Source organism: Callithrix jacchus, chromosome 14, assembly GCF_049354715.1.
Source record: "Callithrix jacchus isolate 240 chromosome 14, calJac240_pri, whole genome shotgun sequence".
Lineage (NCBI taxonomy): Eukaryota > Metazoa > Chordata > Mammalia > Primates > Cebidae > Callithrix > Callithrix jacchus.
The window spans coordinates 94,452,385-94,467,900 of NC_133515.1; the positions used below are offsets into that span (position 1 = coordinate 94,452,385).

At 37.4% G+C, this 15,516-nt stretch overlaps 1 protein-coding gene across 7 annotated transcripts in view; it reads left to right on the forward strand.

Moving 5' to 3' along the window:
* Positions 1-15,516, forward strand: part of LDAH (lipid droplet associated hydrolase) — a 154,846-nt gene that overhangs the window by 65,671 nt on the left and 73,659 nt on the right. For 6 of the 7 annotated variants that reach the window (XM_035273111.2, XM_035273110.3, XM_035273107.3 and 3 more), the window contains exon 5: positions 12,062-12,296. In XM_035273111.2, coding sequence (XP_035129002.1) covers positions 12,062-12,296 — 235 coding nt within the window. Of the gene's footprint in view, positions 1-321; positions 3,031-12,061; positions 12,297-15,516 lie in introns of those variants that run through there. The other variant, XM_035273113.2, reaches the window with a different exon arrangement.

The following is a 15,516-nucleotide window of genomic DNA, read 5'->3' on the forward strand; positions in this document are numbered from 1 at the left end:
GGTGATTAGACCATCGAGGTAGCAGTTGAGGTGAGGAAGAGGGATCTAATAGTGTATGTTGAAGGGAAAGCCAAAGAATTTCCTAATTGATTAGATGCAGAATGTGAGAGAAAGGGAGGACCTAGAGTGACTGTGAAGTTTGGAGCTGAGCAGAAGGAAAGATGGATGAGTTGCCATTAACTGAATTAAGGAACACTGGATGGATTAGGTTGAGGGAAGATCAGAAGTTTAGTTTTGAAATATGAAGTTCAGTATGTTGTTTAGACATCTCAAGTGGAAATGTAGAATAGGAAGTTCATGGGTTTTTTTTTTTTTTTTCAGTTTGAGTTGTCGGTTGTCAAAGGAGATTGGAAAGGAAAGACCAGAGAAGTGAAAAGAAAAACCAATGATGTATTATTCTTGGAATCAACTAAAATAAGTATATCAAGGAGAACAGTGACCAGCTCTGCTGAATACATCATACAGGTCACATTAGATAAGGACTGAGAACTGACTATTGGATTTAGCAATGTGGAGATCTTTGGTGACTTTGAGCAGTTTCAGTCGTGTGGAAGAAATGAAAGATTTTCAGCCAGTACCTCTGCTTTTGCCTCAGTGCATGTTCTCCACCTTCAAAGGTTCTGTGAATGAACTGTCTTTATTTGTATCCCCCTCTCTGGAGGCACCAGTTACTCAGCTATCATTCTGTTTGTTCCTCAGTCTACGTTCCAACTTTTTAAATTCTGTTGTCACCTCTCATCTGCTACCAGTATTCTCTTGTCCTCCTTGTTCTACTGGGATTATATATTTTTTATTATTTTCTTTTACATGGATTTTGAGAAAGAGCAGAAATAAGTGAAAAGCTTCTGCCTTATTAACTAGCAAGTGGAAATTATCCTTTAACCAGTAACAATTATGTTCTCTAAGTAGAATTAGTCTAGAAGGCCATTGTTAGTTGACTGGGAAACTTTCGTTGCATTATGTTGTGTGTGTGTGTGTGTGGACATATATATGCATGCTACTTCTTTGCCCTCCCCACACTCTTCTTCTATATCCTGTGGTCCAGAAGAAACATTTAAATACACCTTTATACCAACCAACAAATGAAGTAGTACAACCTCCATTAAGGCAACTTCTTGAATGTATTTTGTGTATTAGCTACATATAGATGTATCCTTTTTGAAAGGATATCCTGTCAGCCAGTGATATTTGTATTTTCATGGAGGTTATTCCAGTCACCTATATTTGAACAATTATGCAGGATCTGACTGTAATTAGAAAAGGGAGACAGGGGCCAAGTTAATCTAGTACAAGTTTGGATTTCACATTTTAGATCATTGGTTAAAATAAGTAAAGTGAAGATGAAAATGTTTCTTTTATTAAAAATATTTAAAAATATAAAATTGGAGCTTTTATTAATTCATATATGTCTCAGGAAATCATAGTCGCAGAGAAGTAGCAGACAGTGGTGTGCAGTTATTAGCTTCTCACATTATTACATTACACTGGAAACATGGGCTGTTGTTACTGCATAGTGAAACTAGAGTTAGGTAGAGAACCAGATTGACCTGATATGCATGAGTGTTTATGAGTTTCACATTGAAGGTACCTGGTTTGGTGGGGGGGGGGTTGTTCCCTCTAAAACACACACACACACACACACACACACAGCTTAGAATGAGTGAGGTGAGCTCAAATCATGTAGCTGTAACTATCAACTTGGTGAATTTCTGAGTTATCAAAAAGTGAAACTCTGGGCACGATGAGGCCATAGGCCAAGGAATATCAGCAGCCATCAGAAGCTGGAAAAAGCAAGGAATGTGTTCTCCCCTAGGGCTTCTTGACACAGTGCAGCAAGGGCATCTTGGTTTCAGCCCAGTGATACTGATTTGGCCTCCAGAATTGCCAGAGAGTACATTTTTGTTATTTGAAGCCACCGATTTGCAGCAATTTGTTACAGCAGTTGCTGGAGACTAATACATTGCTGTTGACACTTGATGGCTATTTCAATATGAAGACCTATGTATCCACCTTGTTCGGTTTGGAGGAAACTTTTATGTATTATTTCTATCATGTTCCCTTTCCTCCTTCCCTGTCTTTGCTTTCTAGAATTCATTTAATAGGACATTAGTTTTCCTGGATTGGGTCTCTGATTTTCTTTCCACCTGCTCATCTCTATGCTTTCAGTGGAATTTTTTTCCACTCTTAATCTTCTAACCTTTTCACTGATTCTTTTTATTGAAGTATAAAAAAAAATTTTTTGATACTGCTGTCTTGACCAGGCACAGTGGCTCATGCCTGTAATCCCAGAACTTTGGGAAGCCAAAGTGGAAGAATTGCTTGAAGTCAGGAGGTCAAGACCAGCCTGGGCAACATACTGAGACCCTGTCTCTACAAAAAATACAAAAATTAGCCTGGTATGGTGGTACATGACTATAGTTCCAGCTACTTAAGAGTCTGAGACAGGAGGATCAGTTGAGCCCAGGAGGTTGAAGCTGATGTGAGCTATGACCGTGCCACTGCACTCCAGCCTGGGCAACAGAGCAAGACCTTGTCTCTGTAAAAATAAATAAATTAATAAGAAGAATACTGCTTTGTTTATTGAGTGTTCCTTTTATATCCCACTCATCATTGATATAGTATTTTCTCTTAGCTCAAAGCAATTATAATTTCTTCTGATTCTTCATTGTCTTTTCCTCTGAGTTTCTTTTGTATTTGTTGTGCTATCTTTCATGTTAGAGACTTTAATGTCTGTCAATCTGTTGTTTCTTATATATATTAAGGAAGTTTTCCCACTTGAAATCAATAGATGAATGGGAATTCTATTTTTAACTTATTGAATAAGTTAAAATGTGTAAATATAATAAATATGTTTGCAGGGCATTTACCCTCATAAGACTGAGGGAGAGTGTATTGTGACTGCTTGTTACAACTGTCTCCTAGATTCATTAAAGATAGAGGTTATGTTTGTTTCATGACCTCCCCATTGCCTTGGAGTAATTTTTCAAAAGAAGAAACATTTTTACCTTACAATAAAAGTCTGAAACCACATATTTTATGGTGATCTATAGGAGGACTAACTGAAGCACTCACGGGGTACTTTCCCTAACAGAATGTACATCTTTCCTGCAGTAATTATACTTTACTAGTGGAAAGTATATTCCAGGAAATCTTTACATAAAGATTTTACAATGTTGAAAATAAAAGATATGCTTTTTACCTTTAAAAAGAAAGGTGGAACTTAATTGAGAATATTATAGAATTATTTCAAAATCAGATTGCTTTTTTAAAAAAATTCAACTTTTATTTTAGATACAGAGGAAGATTTGTCACATGGGAATATTGTCACATGGGAATATTGCGTGATGCTGAGGTTTGTGGTACAGATCCTGTGACCCAGGTAGTGAGCATGGTACCCAATAGGTAGTTTTTCAATGCCCCCATCCTCTAGTAGTCCACAGTGTTTATTTTTCCCATATTTATATCCATATGTGCTCGATGTTTAGCTCCCATCTACAAGCAAGAACATGTAGCATTTGGTTTTCAGTTCCTGCATTAATTTGCTTAAGATAATGGCCTCCAGCTCCATCCATCTTGCCGCAAAGGACATGATTTCATTCCTTTTTATGGCTGCATAGTAGTCCATGGGGTATATGTACCACATTTTCTTTATTCAGCCTACCACTGACGGGCACGTGGGTTGTTTCCATGCCTTTGTTATTATGAATAGTACAACAATGAACATATAAGTGCATGTGTCTTTTTGATAGAAAGACAAAATCAGTCTGCTTTGATTTAATGGTGACAAATGTGCTTAATAACTTAATGCAAACTTTTGCTGTATACATTTGAAAACTATCAGTCAATTCTATCAATTGGAAATATTAGCTGTATTCATTGAACAACTGTCTAGAAGCATTGAGTTAGGTGAATTTCTTAGTTACTGACTAACACAGAGCATATGATCCCCAGTTTCATCATAGAGCATTTTCAGATACCATGGGGGCACTTTTGATGGACAAAGTCTATCAGAAATGCTGTCTGGTCCCATTAGGGAAGTTAGAGTCTCCCCAGAGTCAGCTATCCTTTCTCTAAGCTCTGCAGAAGCTGAGATCCCAGAAGTTTAGTAAGGCAGGGCAGGCACAGTGGCTCATGCCTGTAATCCTAACGCTTTGGGAGGCTGAGGCGGGTGGATCACCTGAGGTCAGGAGTTTGAAACCAGACTGGCCAATGTGGTCAAATTCCCTCCCTACCAAAAGTACAAAAATTAGCTGGGTGTGGTGGCACATGCATGCAATCGAAGCTACTAGGGAGGGTGAGGTAGAAGAATTGCTTGAACCCAGGAGGTGGTGGTTGCAGTGAGCTGAGACTGCACCACTGCACTCCTGGCTGGGTAACAAAGTGAGACTTTGTCTCAAAAAAAAAAAAAGAAGAAAAAGAAGTTTAGTAAGGCAGCGGTAGAAATCAGGAATTATATTTAGGTTATTGCTGAGCCTGGGAGATACCATGGCACCACCAGGAGGGATGCTACCCTTATGAAGCTGTTCTGTCTGGGAGTAAATGGGAGGAGGAAACCCCCTTCAGAGACCTGTGAGGAAGAAATAAACAACAGATACGTCTTCTTTTCTGAACTAAGCAGGACAGATCCAAACCTGTTTCGTTATCAAAGCTGATATGGAGATTTACACACTTCTTCAGTCATTTGGGCCTAACCTTTTATCTATGAGTTAACTGCTTATATTCCCAAGGTTTAGTCTGTATCTCATGGAGTCTTAGCTGCCCTAACTGATGGATTTGCTTCTTACTAGATAAAACGGAACCAGAAAGCTGCACTCTGCTTTCCAGTTGACTTCTGAGAAGCAGGGAGTGTCCTAGGGCAGCTTCTGTGGCAGAAATCCCTTGTGTGTGCCCTGGACATGCCTCTGGCTATGGGCCTTTGCACTGTATCATTCATCCTTGTTCTGAAACCCTGTCACGGATACTTTTGCCTCATCTTAGTAGTGGTATAAAAGTGGCATTTTAGTGTCTGGAACTGAAGTATGCATGTCTTTCAGCAAAGTTAAGTGGGGAATAATTTTTTTTACTGGTTTCACTGAATAACCCTGTGTTCTATCATCAGCACTTTGTTCATGTAGATGCTCAGTGTTTCTCAAGAAAATTTTTTTCTGAGCTTCTTTTCAAAGGTTCCTGGACCCTTATAGAGAAGAGGTTTTGAGTGCCCATTTTGTATGTTTTTATTTTACTCTTCATTTCCCATTTCCTGCTACCTCTCTAAATATCTCTCCCACTAGACTTTATGTTCTCTGAAGGCAGGGACTTTGTCTTGTCACCCCTGTGTCTCCAGCACTCAGCACAGTACCTGGCATACTGTAGGTACTCAGTATATCTTCATGAATGAACAAATGAACAAACCAATGAACAACCAGCAGATCTAATGAATGGCCCCCCCTCCCAGTCATGCTAAGCCTGCACTTTTAAATATTGGGGGTTTTAATTTAGAACAGTCCTAGTGCCATTGCCAAACATATTGGTGGGGTGTGTGTGTGTGTGTGTGTGTGTGTTCCTGATCCACACATAACACTCTAGCTCCACGTTTATGCCAAGTAGCAGTTTCTCAATTAGCAGAGCCATCCTGTCACATTCTGTGCAGCTTTACTTCTAGGAACCACGAGAAAGGGCTGATACTGCCAAAGGCCGTAGTAGTCATGTCAGAATTTTGTAGCTATAGACATGAAAATGTGCTATTCATATTCACTGAATTCTGAGGCTACCTGGAGAACACTGTTCAATTCGGAATAACAGGTGCTCCCTAAGAGAGAGTTGTACTGTGGAGCAGTGGGTAAAGAATAATTTGCAGTGAACTTGCGAGCCTTATTGTTTTCCGAATGAGCTCTCAGTGTTTCTGAATTGGAACAAACAAAAACAAAGTGGTTTCCATGAGATTTCAAGATGAGGAGAACAGCATTTTGCATTTAAAATAAGTGCAGATATAAAATGACAAAAGCTTGAGAAGAATGGGCTATAGGAAGATATTGAAGCTAAGTTTTAAATGTTTGTGCAGTTATAAGTTATGTAAAGGTCTCTGCAAATATGCAAACATTCCTTATAATTAACAACCCTGACATGAAGATTAAACTTATGAAATGGCTTTTTTTTTTCACATTCAGGTAATTAAAGTATAGAAAAATATCTGCCCCAGGAGGCCTGAATATAATTCACATGAATGGAAAATGGCAAAAGTGGTTAGTTTCTTGAGTACCATCTTAACCGAAACATACTAAAAGGGCATAATTTTGTTTCAGTAATCAGTAGTTGAAAGACTTCATGCTTTACTTCCAAAATTTAGTTATTTCTGGAGCTAAATGATTTGAGACACTTGTAAAGATTAGCCCATATCTAACAATAATAGTAGTGATTGGTTCAACCTAAGAAAATTGCCTTCAAACGATAATGATTACAAAGAACTTATTTTATATGTAAGTATATAGTATATATAACTATATATATATATACATATTTTATATGTAAGTATATAGTATATATAGTATATATATATATATATAGTATATATAATGGCATGAGGTCAGAAGTCATCCTGCTTGAATTCATATCTCATCTTTATCACTTTGTGGCCAAACCTCAGTTTTCTCTTCAGTGGAATAAGGGAACTTCATAAGGTTTTTATATGTATTAAATGAAAGAATACATATAAAGTGCATTAGTGTAGAACCTAGAAAATAGTACGCTATCACTACTACTGTTAATCTAAGTACTTACCTGCGACGCATATGCTTACCTTTCTGACATACAAAGTTTTTAAAGACAGAGTAGAAGAATGTCAAAAGCAACCTCTTGATTAAAATATAATGGCATTTGCAGTCTATAAACTGCATGCTTATTAAATAAGCTGACTAGGCTTGTGTTTCCAGTGTGATCCTAAGGAGAGGAACACATGGCCATATGCGGGGAGGAGATAAATTAAACTAGGATTACTTCTAGACCTATGTTTTGACAGCTAGCAGCTTCATCTTTGAAGGCTGTCTGGTTTACATTGCATGTTGCCTAAGACATGCCTTACAAATGTTGCAATCATATAAAAAGAGAAACTGTGTACTAGGTTCTTTAGTTTTCTGCTTGTATAGTGGGGGAGCACCCTGCCATTACTGCATCAGGCAGGTGAAACTAATAAATAAATAGGCAGAGTGGCAGTGATAATGTTCTTTTGAAGGTGTTGAAGTACTACTTGTCGTGGCTTCATTTAGTCATAACACATAGGCATCATTGCTGCTCTCCCGGGAAACTGGTTGCATCTGCAGGAAGCTCTGTAAACAGGACAGGTGAAGTATTTGAAGGATTTTTAAGATTTACTGTTTTTTTTAAAGCCTGTTTAATGAAACATTGTACACAATCCACACCTGAGCACCATACTTACATGCGGCCATACCTCAAATTGTTTCTTAGCTTCTTTTCTGAAAAATGATTAATAGTAATAACAATAAATTCCAGAAAAATAAGCATCAAAATACTTTCTCTAACTCCCACAAATGTATCCAGTATAAAAAGTCCCAGTGTGCATATTTACTTTCCTGTACTGCTCAAGAAAACATCGTTGTGCTTCATTATCAAAAGTTGATTCTGGTAGATATCAAAAGAGAATGTGAAATATGCAAAAATGTTTTCTTAGGTAGAATGAATTGGCTAACATGGGAGTTCTTTTTTTTAATGAGATAGTAACATAAGAAAATGTTTTGTCATGTACACAGATTTGGAAACCTTCACCACACAGCTGTGTTATAAAATTAGGCATACTTCCTTGACCTGGGTGATTTTTTTTAACCAATATGAATAATGAAATAAAATTTTATTACTGTGACTTATCCTATCAAATTTGGACTATAAATTTCATTGAAATTATCATTGTGATATCTAGGAAAAGTTTCACCCAGCAGGTAATAATTGTTGTTCTCCAAAGGCAAGAGAGGAAAACCAGTCTCGTCAGCTATTAGTTGTGATGAAGTCTTTGGTCTTCTTATATTTTTATAAGGCAATGATGCATTCAGTGTACATATTAGAACTTCCTCATTGTTTTGGTCCATTTCCATGATTTCAGAGTGTATTCTAATTCTCAATTTATTATTGATATAGATCAACCAAGTATAACCCTGTGGTTGCTTATATAGTTTTAGAGTTTCACTTACATACAGTTTTCCTTAACCTGGGTCACAGTAAAGGATCATTTATAAAAGTAATGGATTGTTTCCTGTTTCTGCCAGCTGATTTGATCAATCTGAAGTTCCTTATGTACTATGGGTTACATAACTAGTATGGAATCTGTGTGGTACATTCTTCTTTTAGTTTGGTATTAACTGAATTAACCATTTATATTCTCTAAATCATTGAGGACATTTTTTAATAAACACTTGAGCTGTTCTCTTCACACACCCTGCTCCAGCAATACTGTGCACCTGGCTCTTACTCAAACATATCACATTAGCTCTCTGTGGCCTCTGCACATGCTCTTCTCTTCCCCCCAACAAAAAAACTTACTTTTCTAAGCATCTCTCAGCTCACTCCCTTTGCATAATGTCACCTTTCATCAAAGCTGTCCCTAAACACCCCATTTAAAACTGTACCACCACCCCTAGTAATTATAGTCCTCTTACTATTTTATCTGCCCCCTTATAGGACTTGTGACTTCCTACCATTATATATACTTTATTCAAGTATTATTTATTGCTTGAATTGTTATAATCATTTATTATGGCTAATTAACATACATATTAAACTCAGGCATTTAGTTGATTAGTTATTAGCCTCAGTTGTATTTTGTTTTTTAATTTATATTTTTAATTGACAACTAAAAAGTGTATAGATTAAGTACAATACGGTGCTTGGAAGCAGGCATATATTGTGGAATGACTAAATCAAGCTAAGTAACTTATGCAGTACCTTAAATGCTTATCTTTTTTTGTGGTAAGAACACTTGAAATCTATTCTACTGTCATAGCAATTTAAAAATGGGCAAAGGACTTGGATAGACATTTCTTCAAAAAAAAAAATCACAGATGACCAACAGGTATATGAAAAGGTGCTCAACATCACTGATTAGCAGAGAAATGCAAATAAAAACCACAGTGATATATCACCTAACTCCTGTTAGGATGTCTGCTAGAAAAACAAAATGTAACAAGTGTGACAAGGATACAGAAAAATAGAAATCTTTGTACACCTTGTACACTGTTGCAAGAGCATTGGTAGAACTACTTTGTAAATTCTTTGTAATTATCTACTAAAGATTAAAATATGCATACTATGTGACCCAGTATTTCTACTTTGAAGTGATGTAGCCAACAGAAATACATGCACCAAAAGACATGTACAAAAATGTTAATAGGACTTCTGGTTTCCAGTTCCGCATGTAGGAAGCTTAGAAGTTGCCACTCCAACCCTAACAAGTAAACCATTGAGCAAACTGAGAAATTACCTCTTATTGGACCCAGGATAGGGGAGGACACAGGGAAACCACTGTCCCCAAAAGACTAGAGAGACAAACTGGTAAATACTGAGAGTCACAGCTTACTAGAGCATACAGTCACAAATAGAAATCCCACAGGAAGCAGTGGAATGGTAGAAAAACCTGAACTGTAATTGACGAATTACAGGAGGTTCAGTGTGAACAACGCTGAAGTTAAAAACTCCAGGGGGACGTCATGGGGAAACCCCACTATTTTGTTAGACTTGCCTACATGAGCTCAATTAGATTCTCATAGTAAATATTGCAGAAAAATCCCTGTGTACTTCTGGCAGCAGAACCATTTTGAAATATGCCAGAGCACCGTACTCTTCTTAATAAGGTTTGCCCCCAGGAGAAATTAGTTAGCTAAATCCTAACCTGCTGCGGTATTATTAGAGCCTGACTCCATGGAAGGGAAATACCTAACTCTTGTCAGCTTTAACCTTCTGCATCAGAGAAGGGAAACTCTAGCTGTTCTGTCCTACCTAAGAGGGGAGAAGCATACTAAGGAAACACAAGTTTGTAACCGGAAGCAAATGCTTACTAAAAGACTGAGACTTAATAATAGGATGATAGAATGTCTCCCTTCCCCTTTACCTTACCTAACTACTACATTACTAAAAGCTGATTTACAGAAGTTCCTTTTGCCTAGTATATCATGTTCAGCTACCAAGAAAAAATTACAAGGCATACCAAAAGGCAAATAATACAATCTGAGGAAAATAGAGCAAGCTTCAGACCCAGACATGTAGGGATTCTGAATTATCAGATGAGGAATTTAAATCCACTGTGATTAATACACTAATGGCTGTGATAGATAAAGAAGGCAGCATGCAAGAATAGGTGGACACTGTAAAAGAGAGACGGAAATACCAAGGAAAAAGCAAAGCGAAATGGTAGAGAGTAAAAACATTGTAGAATAAAGAACGCTTTTGATAGGCTTATGAGTAGATTGAACATGGCTGAAGAAAGAGTCTCTGAGCCTGAGAATATCTCAACATAAACCTCCAAAACTGAAAAGCAAAGAAAACAAAGACGGGGAAAAGAGGAAAAAAGAATATCTAAGGACTGTGGGACAACTATAAAAGGTGTAACATATGCATAAGGGGAATACTAGATGGAAATTGTGATATAATCATACAATGTGATATAGTCATACAATGGGAGATCATATAGCAAGGATAATGAATAAGCTGTTGCTAAACACATCAACATGGATGAATCTTCTAGGCATAATATTGAGTGAAAGAGATAAAACCACAAAAGTATACAATGTGTATTTATATAAAGTTCATCAACAGGCAGAAATCAGCTGTGCTATTAAGAGATGGTAAGTATTAATGTAAAACAAGATAAGGAAGTGATTAAAATATTAAGAGATGACAAGTATAGATATAAAGACAAGGTTACCTAAGATGGAAGCAGAAGGACCTGTGATTAGAAGATGCACATGCAGAGCTTCTGGCAGTGTTTATTTCTTGACCCACTTAGCTGTTCATCTTAAAATTATTGTTATTTTGGACATTTTGTTTTATACAGTTTTTGTGTGTTATACTTAATTTAAAATATGGTTAAAAAAACTATTGGGTCCATTCTCATTTCCTGCCCTACAATCTGTTAACATTATTGATCTATTTCACTTTCACTCTGTTAATAGGGATTGTGCTGAACTATTTTGACTTTTCTGATCCCCATTAAGTTATTTTTATATATGAGTGTCGAAAATAATGATTTTTTTCCCCAACTAAAGCTGGAAAAAATACTAACATAGCAAACAATGTAGATTTAAATGGTTTTAGTGACTATTTGCTACAATATTATTAAAATATATTTTCTGATGAAATGAGTTGAAATGCTATTTTTGTCCTTAAACATTTTCCCACGTAGATGTAGATTCCTAGCTTCCCTTGTACTTGGCCCTCACTTGATTCAGGTTGAATCAGTTGTCAGAAGCATATCTAGTCCTGTTAAAGATTATCTTTGGTAATATTAAGGAATAGAAGAGCTTTTCAAAAGTGAACTATCTTCAAATATAATCAATAAAAGATGTTGATAGAAATAGGGTCTCTCTCCCTCTCCCGTTTTTTAAACAGGGTGGTCTCGAACTCCTTGCCTCAAGCTGTCCTCCTACTTCAGCCTCACTTCCCTCCCAAGTGCTGGGAATTTTGGCATAACCCACCACACCCAGCCAAAATTGAGTCGTTTATATGGCTCTATTTTGTTCTGGTATCATTAATCAAATTGGTATAATTGCTAAAATGCTGTATTAGTTCCAACTTTCAACAACCCTTCAAAGGAATTGTGAATTGCTGATACAATCTAAGAGTTATTTAGGAATCTGATTCCTTCCCACCCTTAAAATTAACTGCAGTATCTCAAGGGACATCCTTATATCCTACTCAGACTAGTTGTAGGCTGAGAGGGTGGTAAGAGGTGGTTCTTCTCGGTCTGAACAGATCTCCAGTCATTCTAAAACCCAGTCATTTGCCATTATTGTGTAGAAGAAACCGTAAGTAATGGACTATTCCTTAAGAAAACCTCTCATCAAAGTATGCTTCTTTATTGTAGGTAATTCGTGCCTATCTTCTCTGCCCAACGATTGAACGAATGTCTGAGTCACCCAATGGCAGAATTGCCACTCCACTTTTGTGCTGGTTTCGATATGTTCTCTATGCTACTGGCTACTTATTGTTTAAACCGTGTCCTGAGAAAATCAAGTCCTTCATAATCAAAAGGGGCCTTCAAGTAATGAACCTGGAGAATGAATTTTCGCCATTGAATTTATTAGAACCATTCTGCCTTGGTAAGCACAGATTTTAAAATGTATATGTTTATTCTTGTATCACAAAGTGTTTACACAATACTTTCTGACAGTGGACAAATACCAAAGAAGCAATTATTTATTAGTTGTTTTTCTCTTCCAAAAGTTTAAAACTAGAAATAAATAAAATTAGAAATAGAATGAGGGAATGTTTACATGAGAAATTAGACAGAAAGGTCTCATCAAGCTTTAATTTTACCTTATGTTTCTGATTCTGTACTCTAGCTGCAGGATGGTGAGAAATACTTCTTCTGCACATAGTACATAGTACATATGGAGTCCTTACAGGAATCCTGGGTGTGCCTGTTAGCTCAGTGGGAGTACTTTGCAAAAAAACAGCACAAGGACACAGAGCCTAATATTCTTGCAGAGTTAATAGGTTGTTTTTAATGTTCCTTCTTTAAATGTTTTGGGAGAATTTAAATTATAAAAGTAACAAATAGTGGTCATGGTAATGTATTTTAATACTGGATGCTTTGCTGATTGTATTTTATGAATATGCTAGGAAATATTTTTGTGACTTGACTTTTTGGCTTCAAAAGTTGTTTTAAAATTTAATCTATCTTTTTAGATTATACTATTTTATACTGTATTTACAAATGACTTTCATAATAAAGTAAACCTAGTTTCTGGGGCTGGGCGCGGTGGCTCACGCCTGTAATCCCAGCACTTTGGGAGGCCGAGGCGGGTGGATCACGAGGTCAAGACATCAAGACCATCCTGGTCAACATGATGAAACCCTGTCTCTACTAAAAATACAAAAAAATTAGCTGGGCATAGTGGTGCGTGCCTGTAATCCCAGCTACTCAGGAGGCTGAGGCAGGAGAATTGCCTGAACCCAGGAGGCGGAGGTTGCAGTGAGCCGAGATCGCGCCATTGCCCTCCAGCCTGGGTAACAAGAGCGAAACTCCATCTCACAACAAACAAACAAACAAAGTAAACCTAGTTTCTTAATCTATAAGGTGGGGATAACAATACCCCATACTTCAAAAGGTTACTCTAGTGTTAAATATGATAAAATATGTAAAGCTTCTATCTAGTATTTTATTTATAACAGACCTCCAATGTGCAATATAACAGTTTCAGCAGCAGCTAATGGCACTTTCTAAGGTTTTACCTGTGGCCCTCAGAAGAACTAATAAGGTTTAATATTGCTATCGTTCCCATTTTAGATGAAGCAACTGAGGTACAAAGAAGTTATATGATTGCCCAAAGTCATACTGCTAGGTGCAGTGTTCAAACCCATTCTGCTGCTGTATTGCATTTCCTTTCACTGTAGCTGCTGCTGTTGTCTTTTTGCCCTACTTAATGACAGCAGGACTCCTGAATGAAGTTTTCTATGCTCAGCTATAGTAAGAATGCTGTAAGGTCACATGCATAATGAACTAGAAACAAGTTAACAGCGCTGTCTGTTCAATTGTTCAGCGGCAGTTTATATGGGAGGTGTTTTTCTAAATACGTAGCAAGGAGCAGTTCTCACAAATACGAGGTTCAGTATGTCTGTCGTTATATATAGATCTTTTCTGTTTCCATTTGCCCCCCAATTGCCATTCTTTAATATAGCCTTAGCATAGTGGTCAAAAAAGACGTGATAGGAAGAGGGGAAGCAATTCTTAAGGACAGTCCTAGAAATTGCCGGAGGTTGAGTTGGAAATATCCCTGAAAGACCATTTGCTGCAACTCCTCATCTCTCCACCATATTATTACAATAAAGGGTCCCGATCCATACCCCACGAGAGGGTTCTTGAATCTTGCACCAGAAAGAATTCAGGGCGAGTCTGCAGTGCAAAGCAAAAGCAAGTTTATTAAGTAAGTAACGTGGTGAAAGAACAGCTACTCCATAGACAGAGTAGAACATTCCTAAAATTAAGAGGAGGAGCACATCCATCCTAGGTACAATGCTAGTATGTATGGGAAGATGTGTTCTGCTACAAGGGTTTGTGATAAAGGATTAATTTTCGTAATTACGGTATTTTGCAAGAATTTGTGTTATTATCTTTAAAGCAAAATTAGGAATGCCTTTGTTCTCCAGATATTGGGATATCTGGACACTCCCAAATCTGGGTCTGTTTTAGTAAACATTATTAGTTTCTTCCCTTAACCGTAAACATCTAGAGGCTAGGAATGCCTTACTTTCTGAGAATGCAGCCCAGCAAGTCTCAGCCTCATTTTCCTAGCCCACACTCAAAATGAAGTCTCTCTGGTTCAAACACCTCTGACAGTATTGTGGAACAGATGCCTACTGGTGGTGAAAATGGTACTGAAAGGAAGTCAGAAACCTCAACTCTCATTTTGGTTCTGCCCTAGACTCACTCTGTGGCTTCAGTTTAGTTACTTCCCCTCTTTGGTTTTCAGTTGTTGATTAAATCAGGAGTTAGGGCCAGTCTACCTTTGGAAATTACTTGAGACCAAATGGAATCAACATTTGAAATTCTGGCAAGTGTATGTAAAATTCTCCACATATACTTTGATAAGATCATTTTACTTCCCTTTACAGGTTTGTTTGTCCCGCCCAGTACCCTCCACCCCACCCACTGCCACCCCGTTGCTTTTAGCTATTTCTTTTTCCCTTATAGAATGGATTTTAAAGGCCTTCTTCAGTTAGGGATTCCATTTTCCTCCTGGGAATTCTGCTTCCAGGAAGATGGAGTAAATGGACTTTCTACTGTTTCTTCTGCTAAAAACCCTAGATGTTATCTATAAAACAACATCAAGAAGACTGTACAAGGTAGAGAACAGAAAGCAGGCTATGTAGGGACTTTGGGATCCAAGGAACAAACACGGTGGTGAGTTCCCTGGGTTTTATTTTTAACACATACATCCTAGATGTGGAGCCAGCAACCCAGAAAAACCAAAGAGGAGACACTTTTAAAGGCCCCCACAAAAGCCTACTCTCTCTAGCCCAAAGACCACGAAAAGAGCAATGTTTTATAGAGTAGGAAAAAAATAGCCTTCTCCCTACCTTGTATAGTTCTTAGGTGGGGCAGATCTTTGTTACAAAAGACAGATTAACAAGAAAAATATATAAATTTATTAACATTTATACTTAATATGTACATGGGAGATACCCAGAGAAAAGAGTAAATCTCAAAGAGGTGGCTTCTGAGTTCAGACTTAAATCATCTTTAACTGAAACAAAGGAGGTCAGTAATGGGAGGTGACCAAGAAAAGCACTGCATGCAAGACAAAAGTTTATTTTACA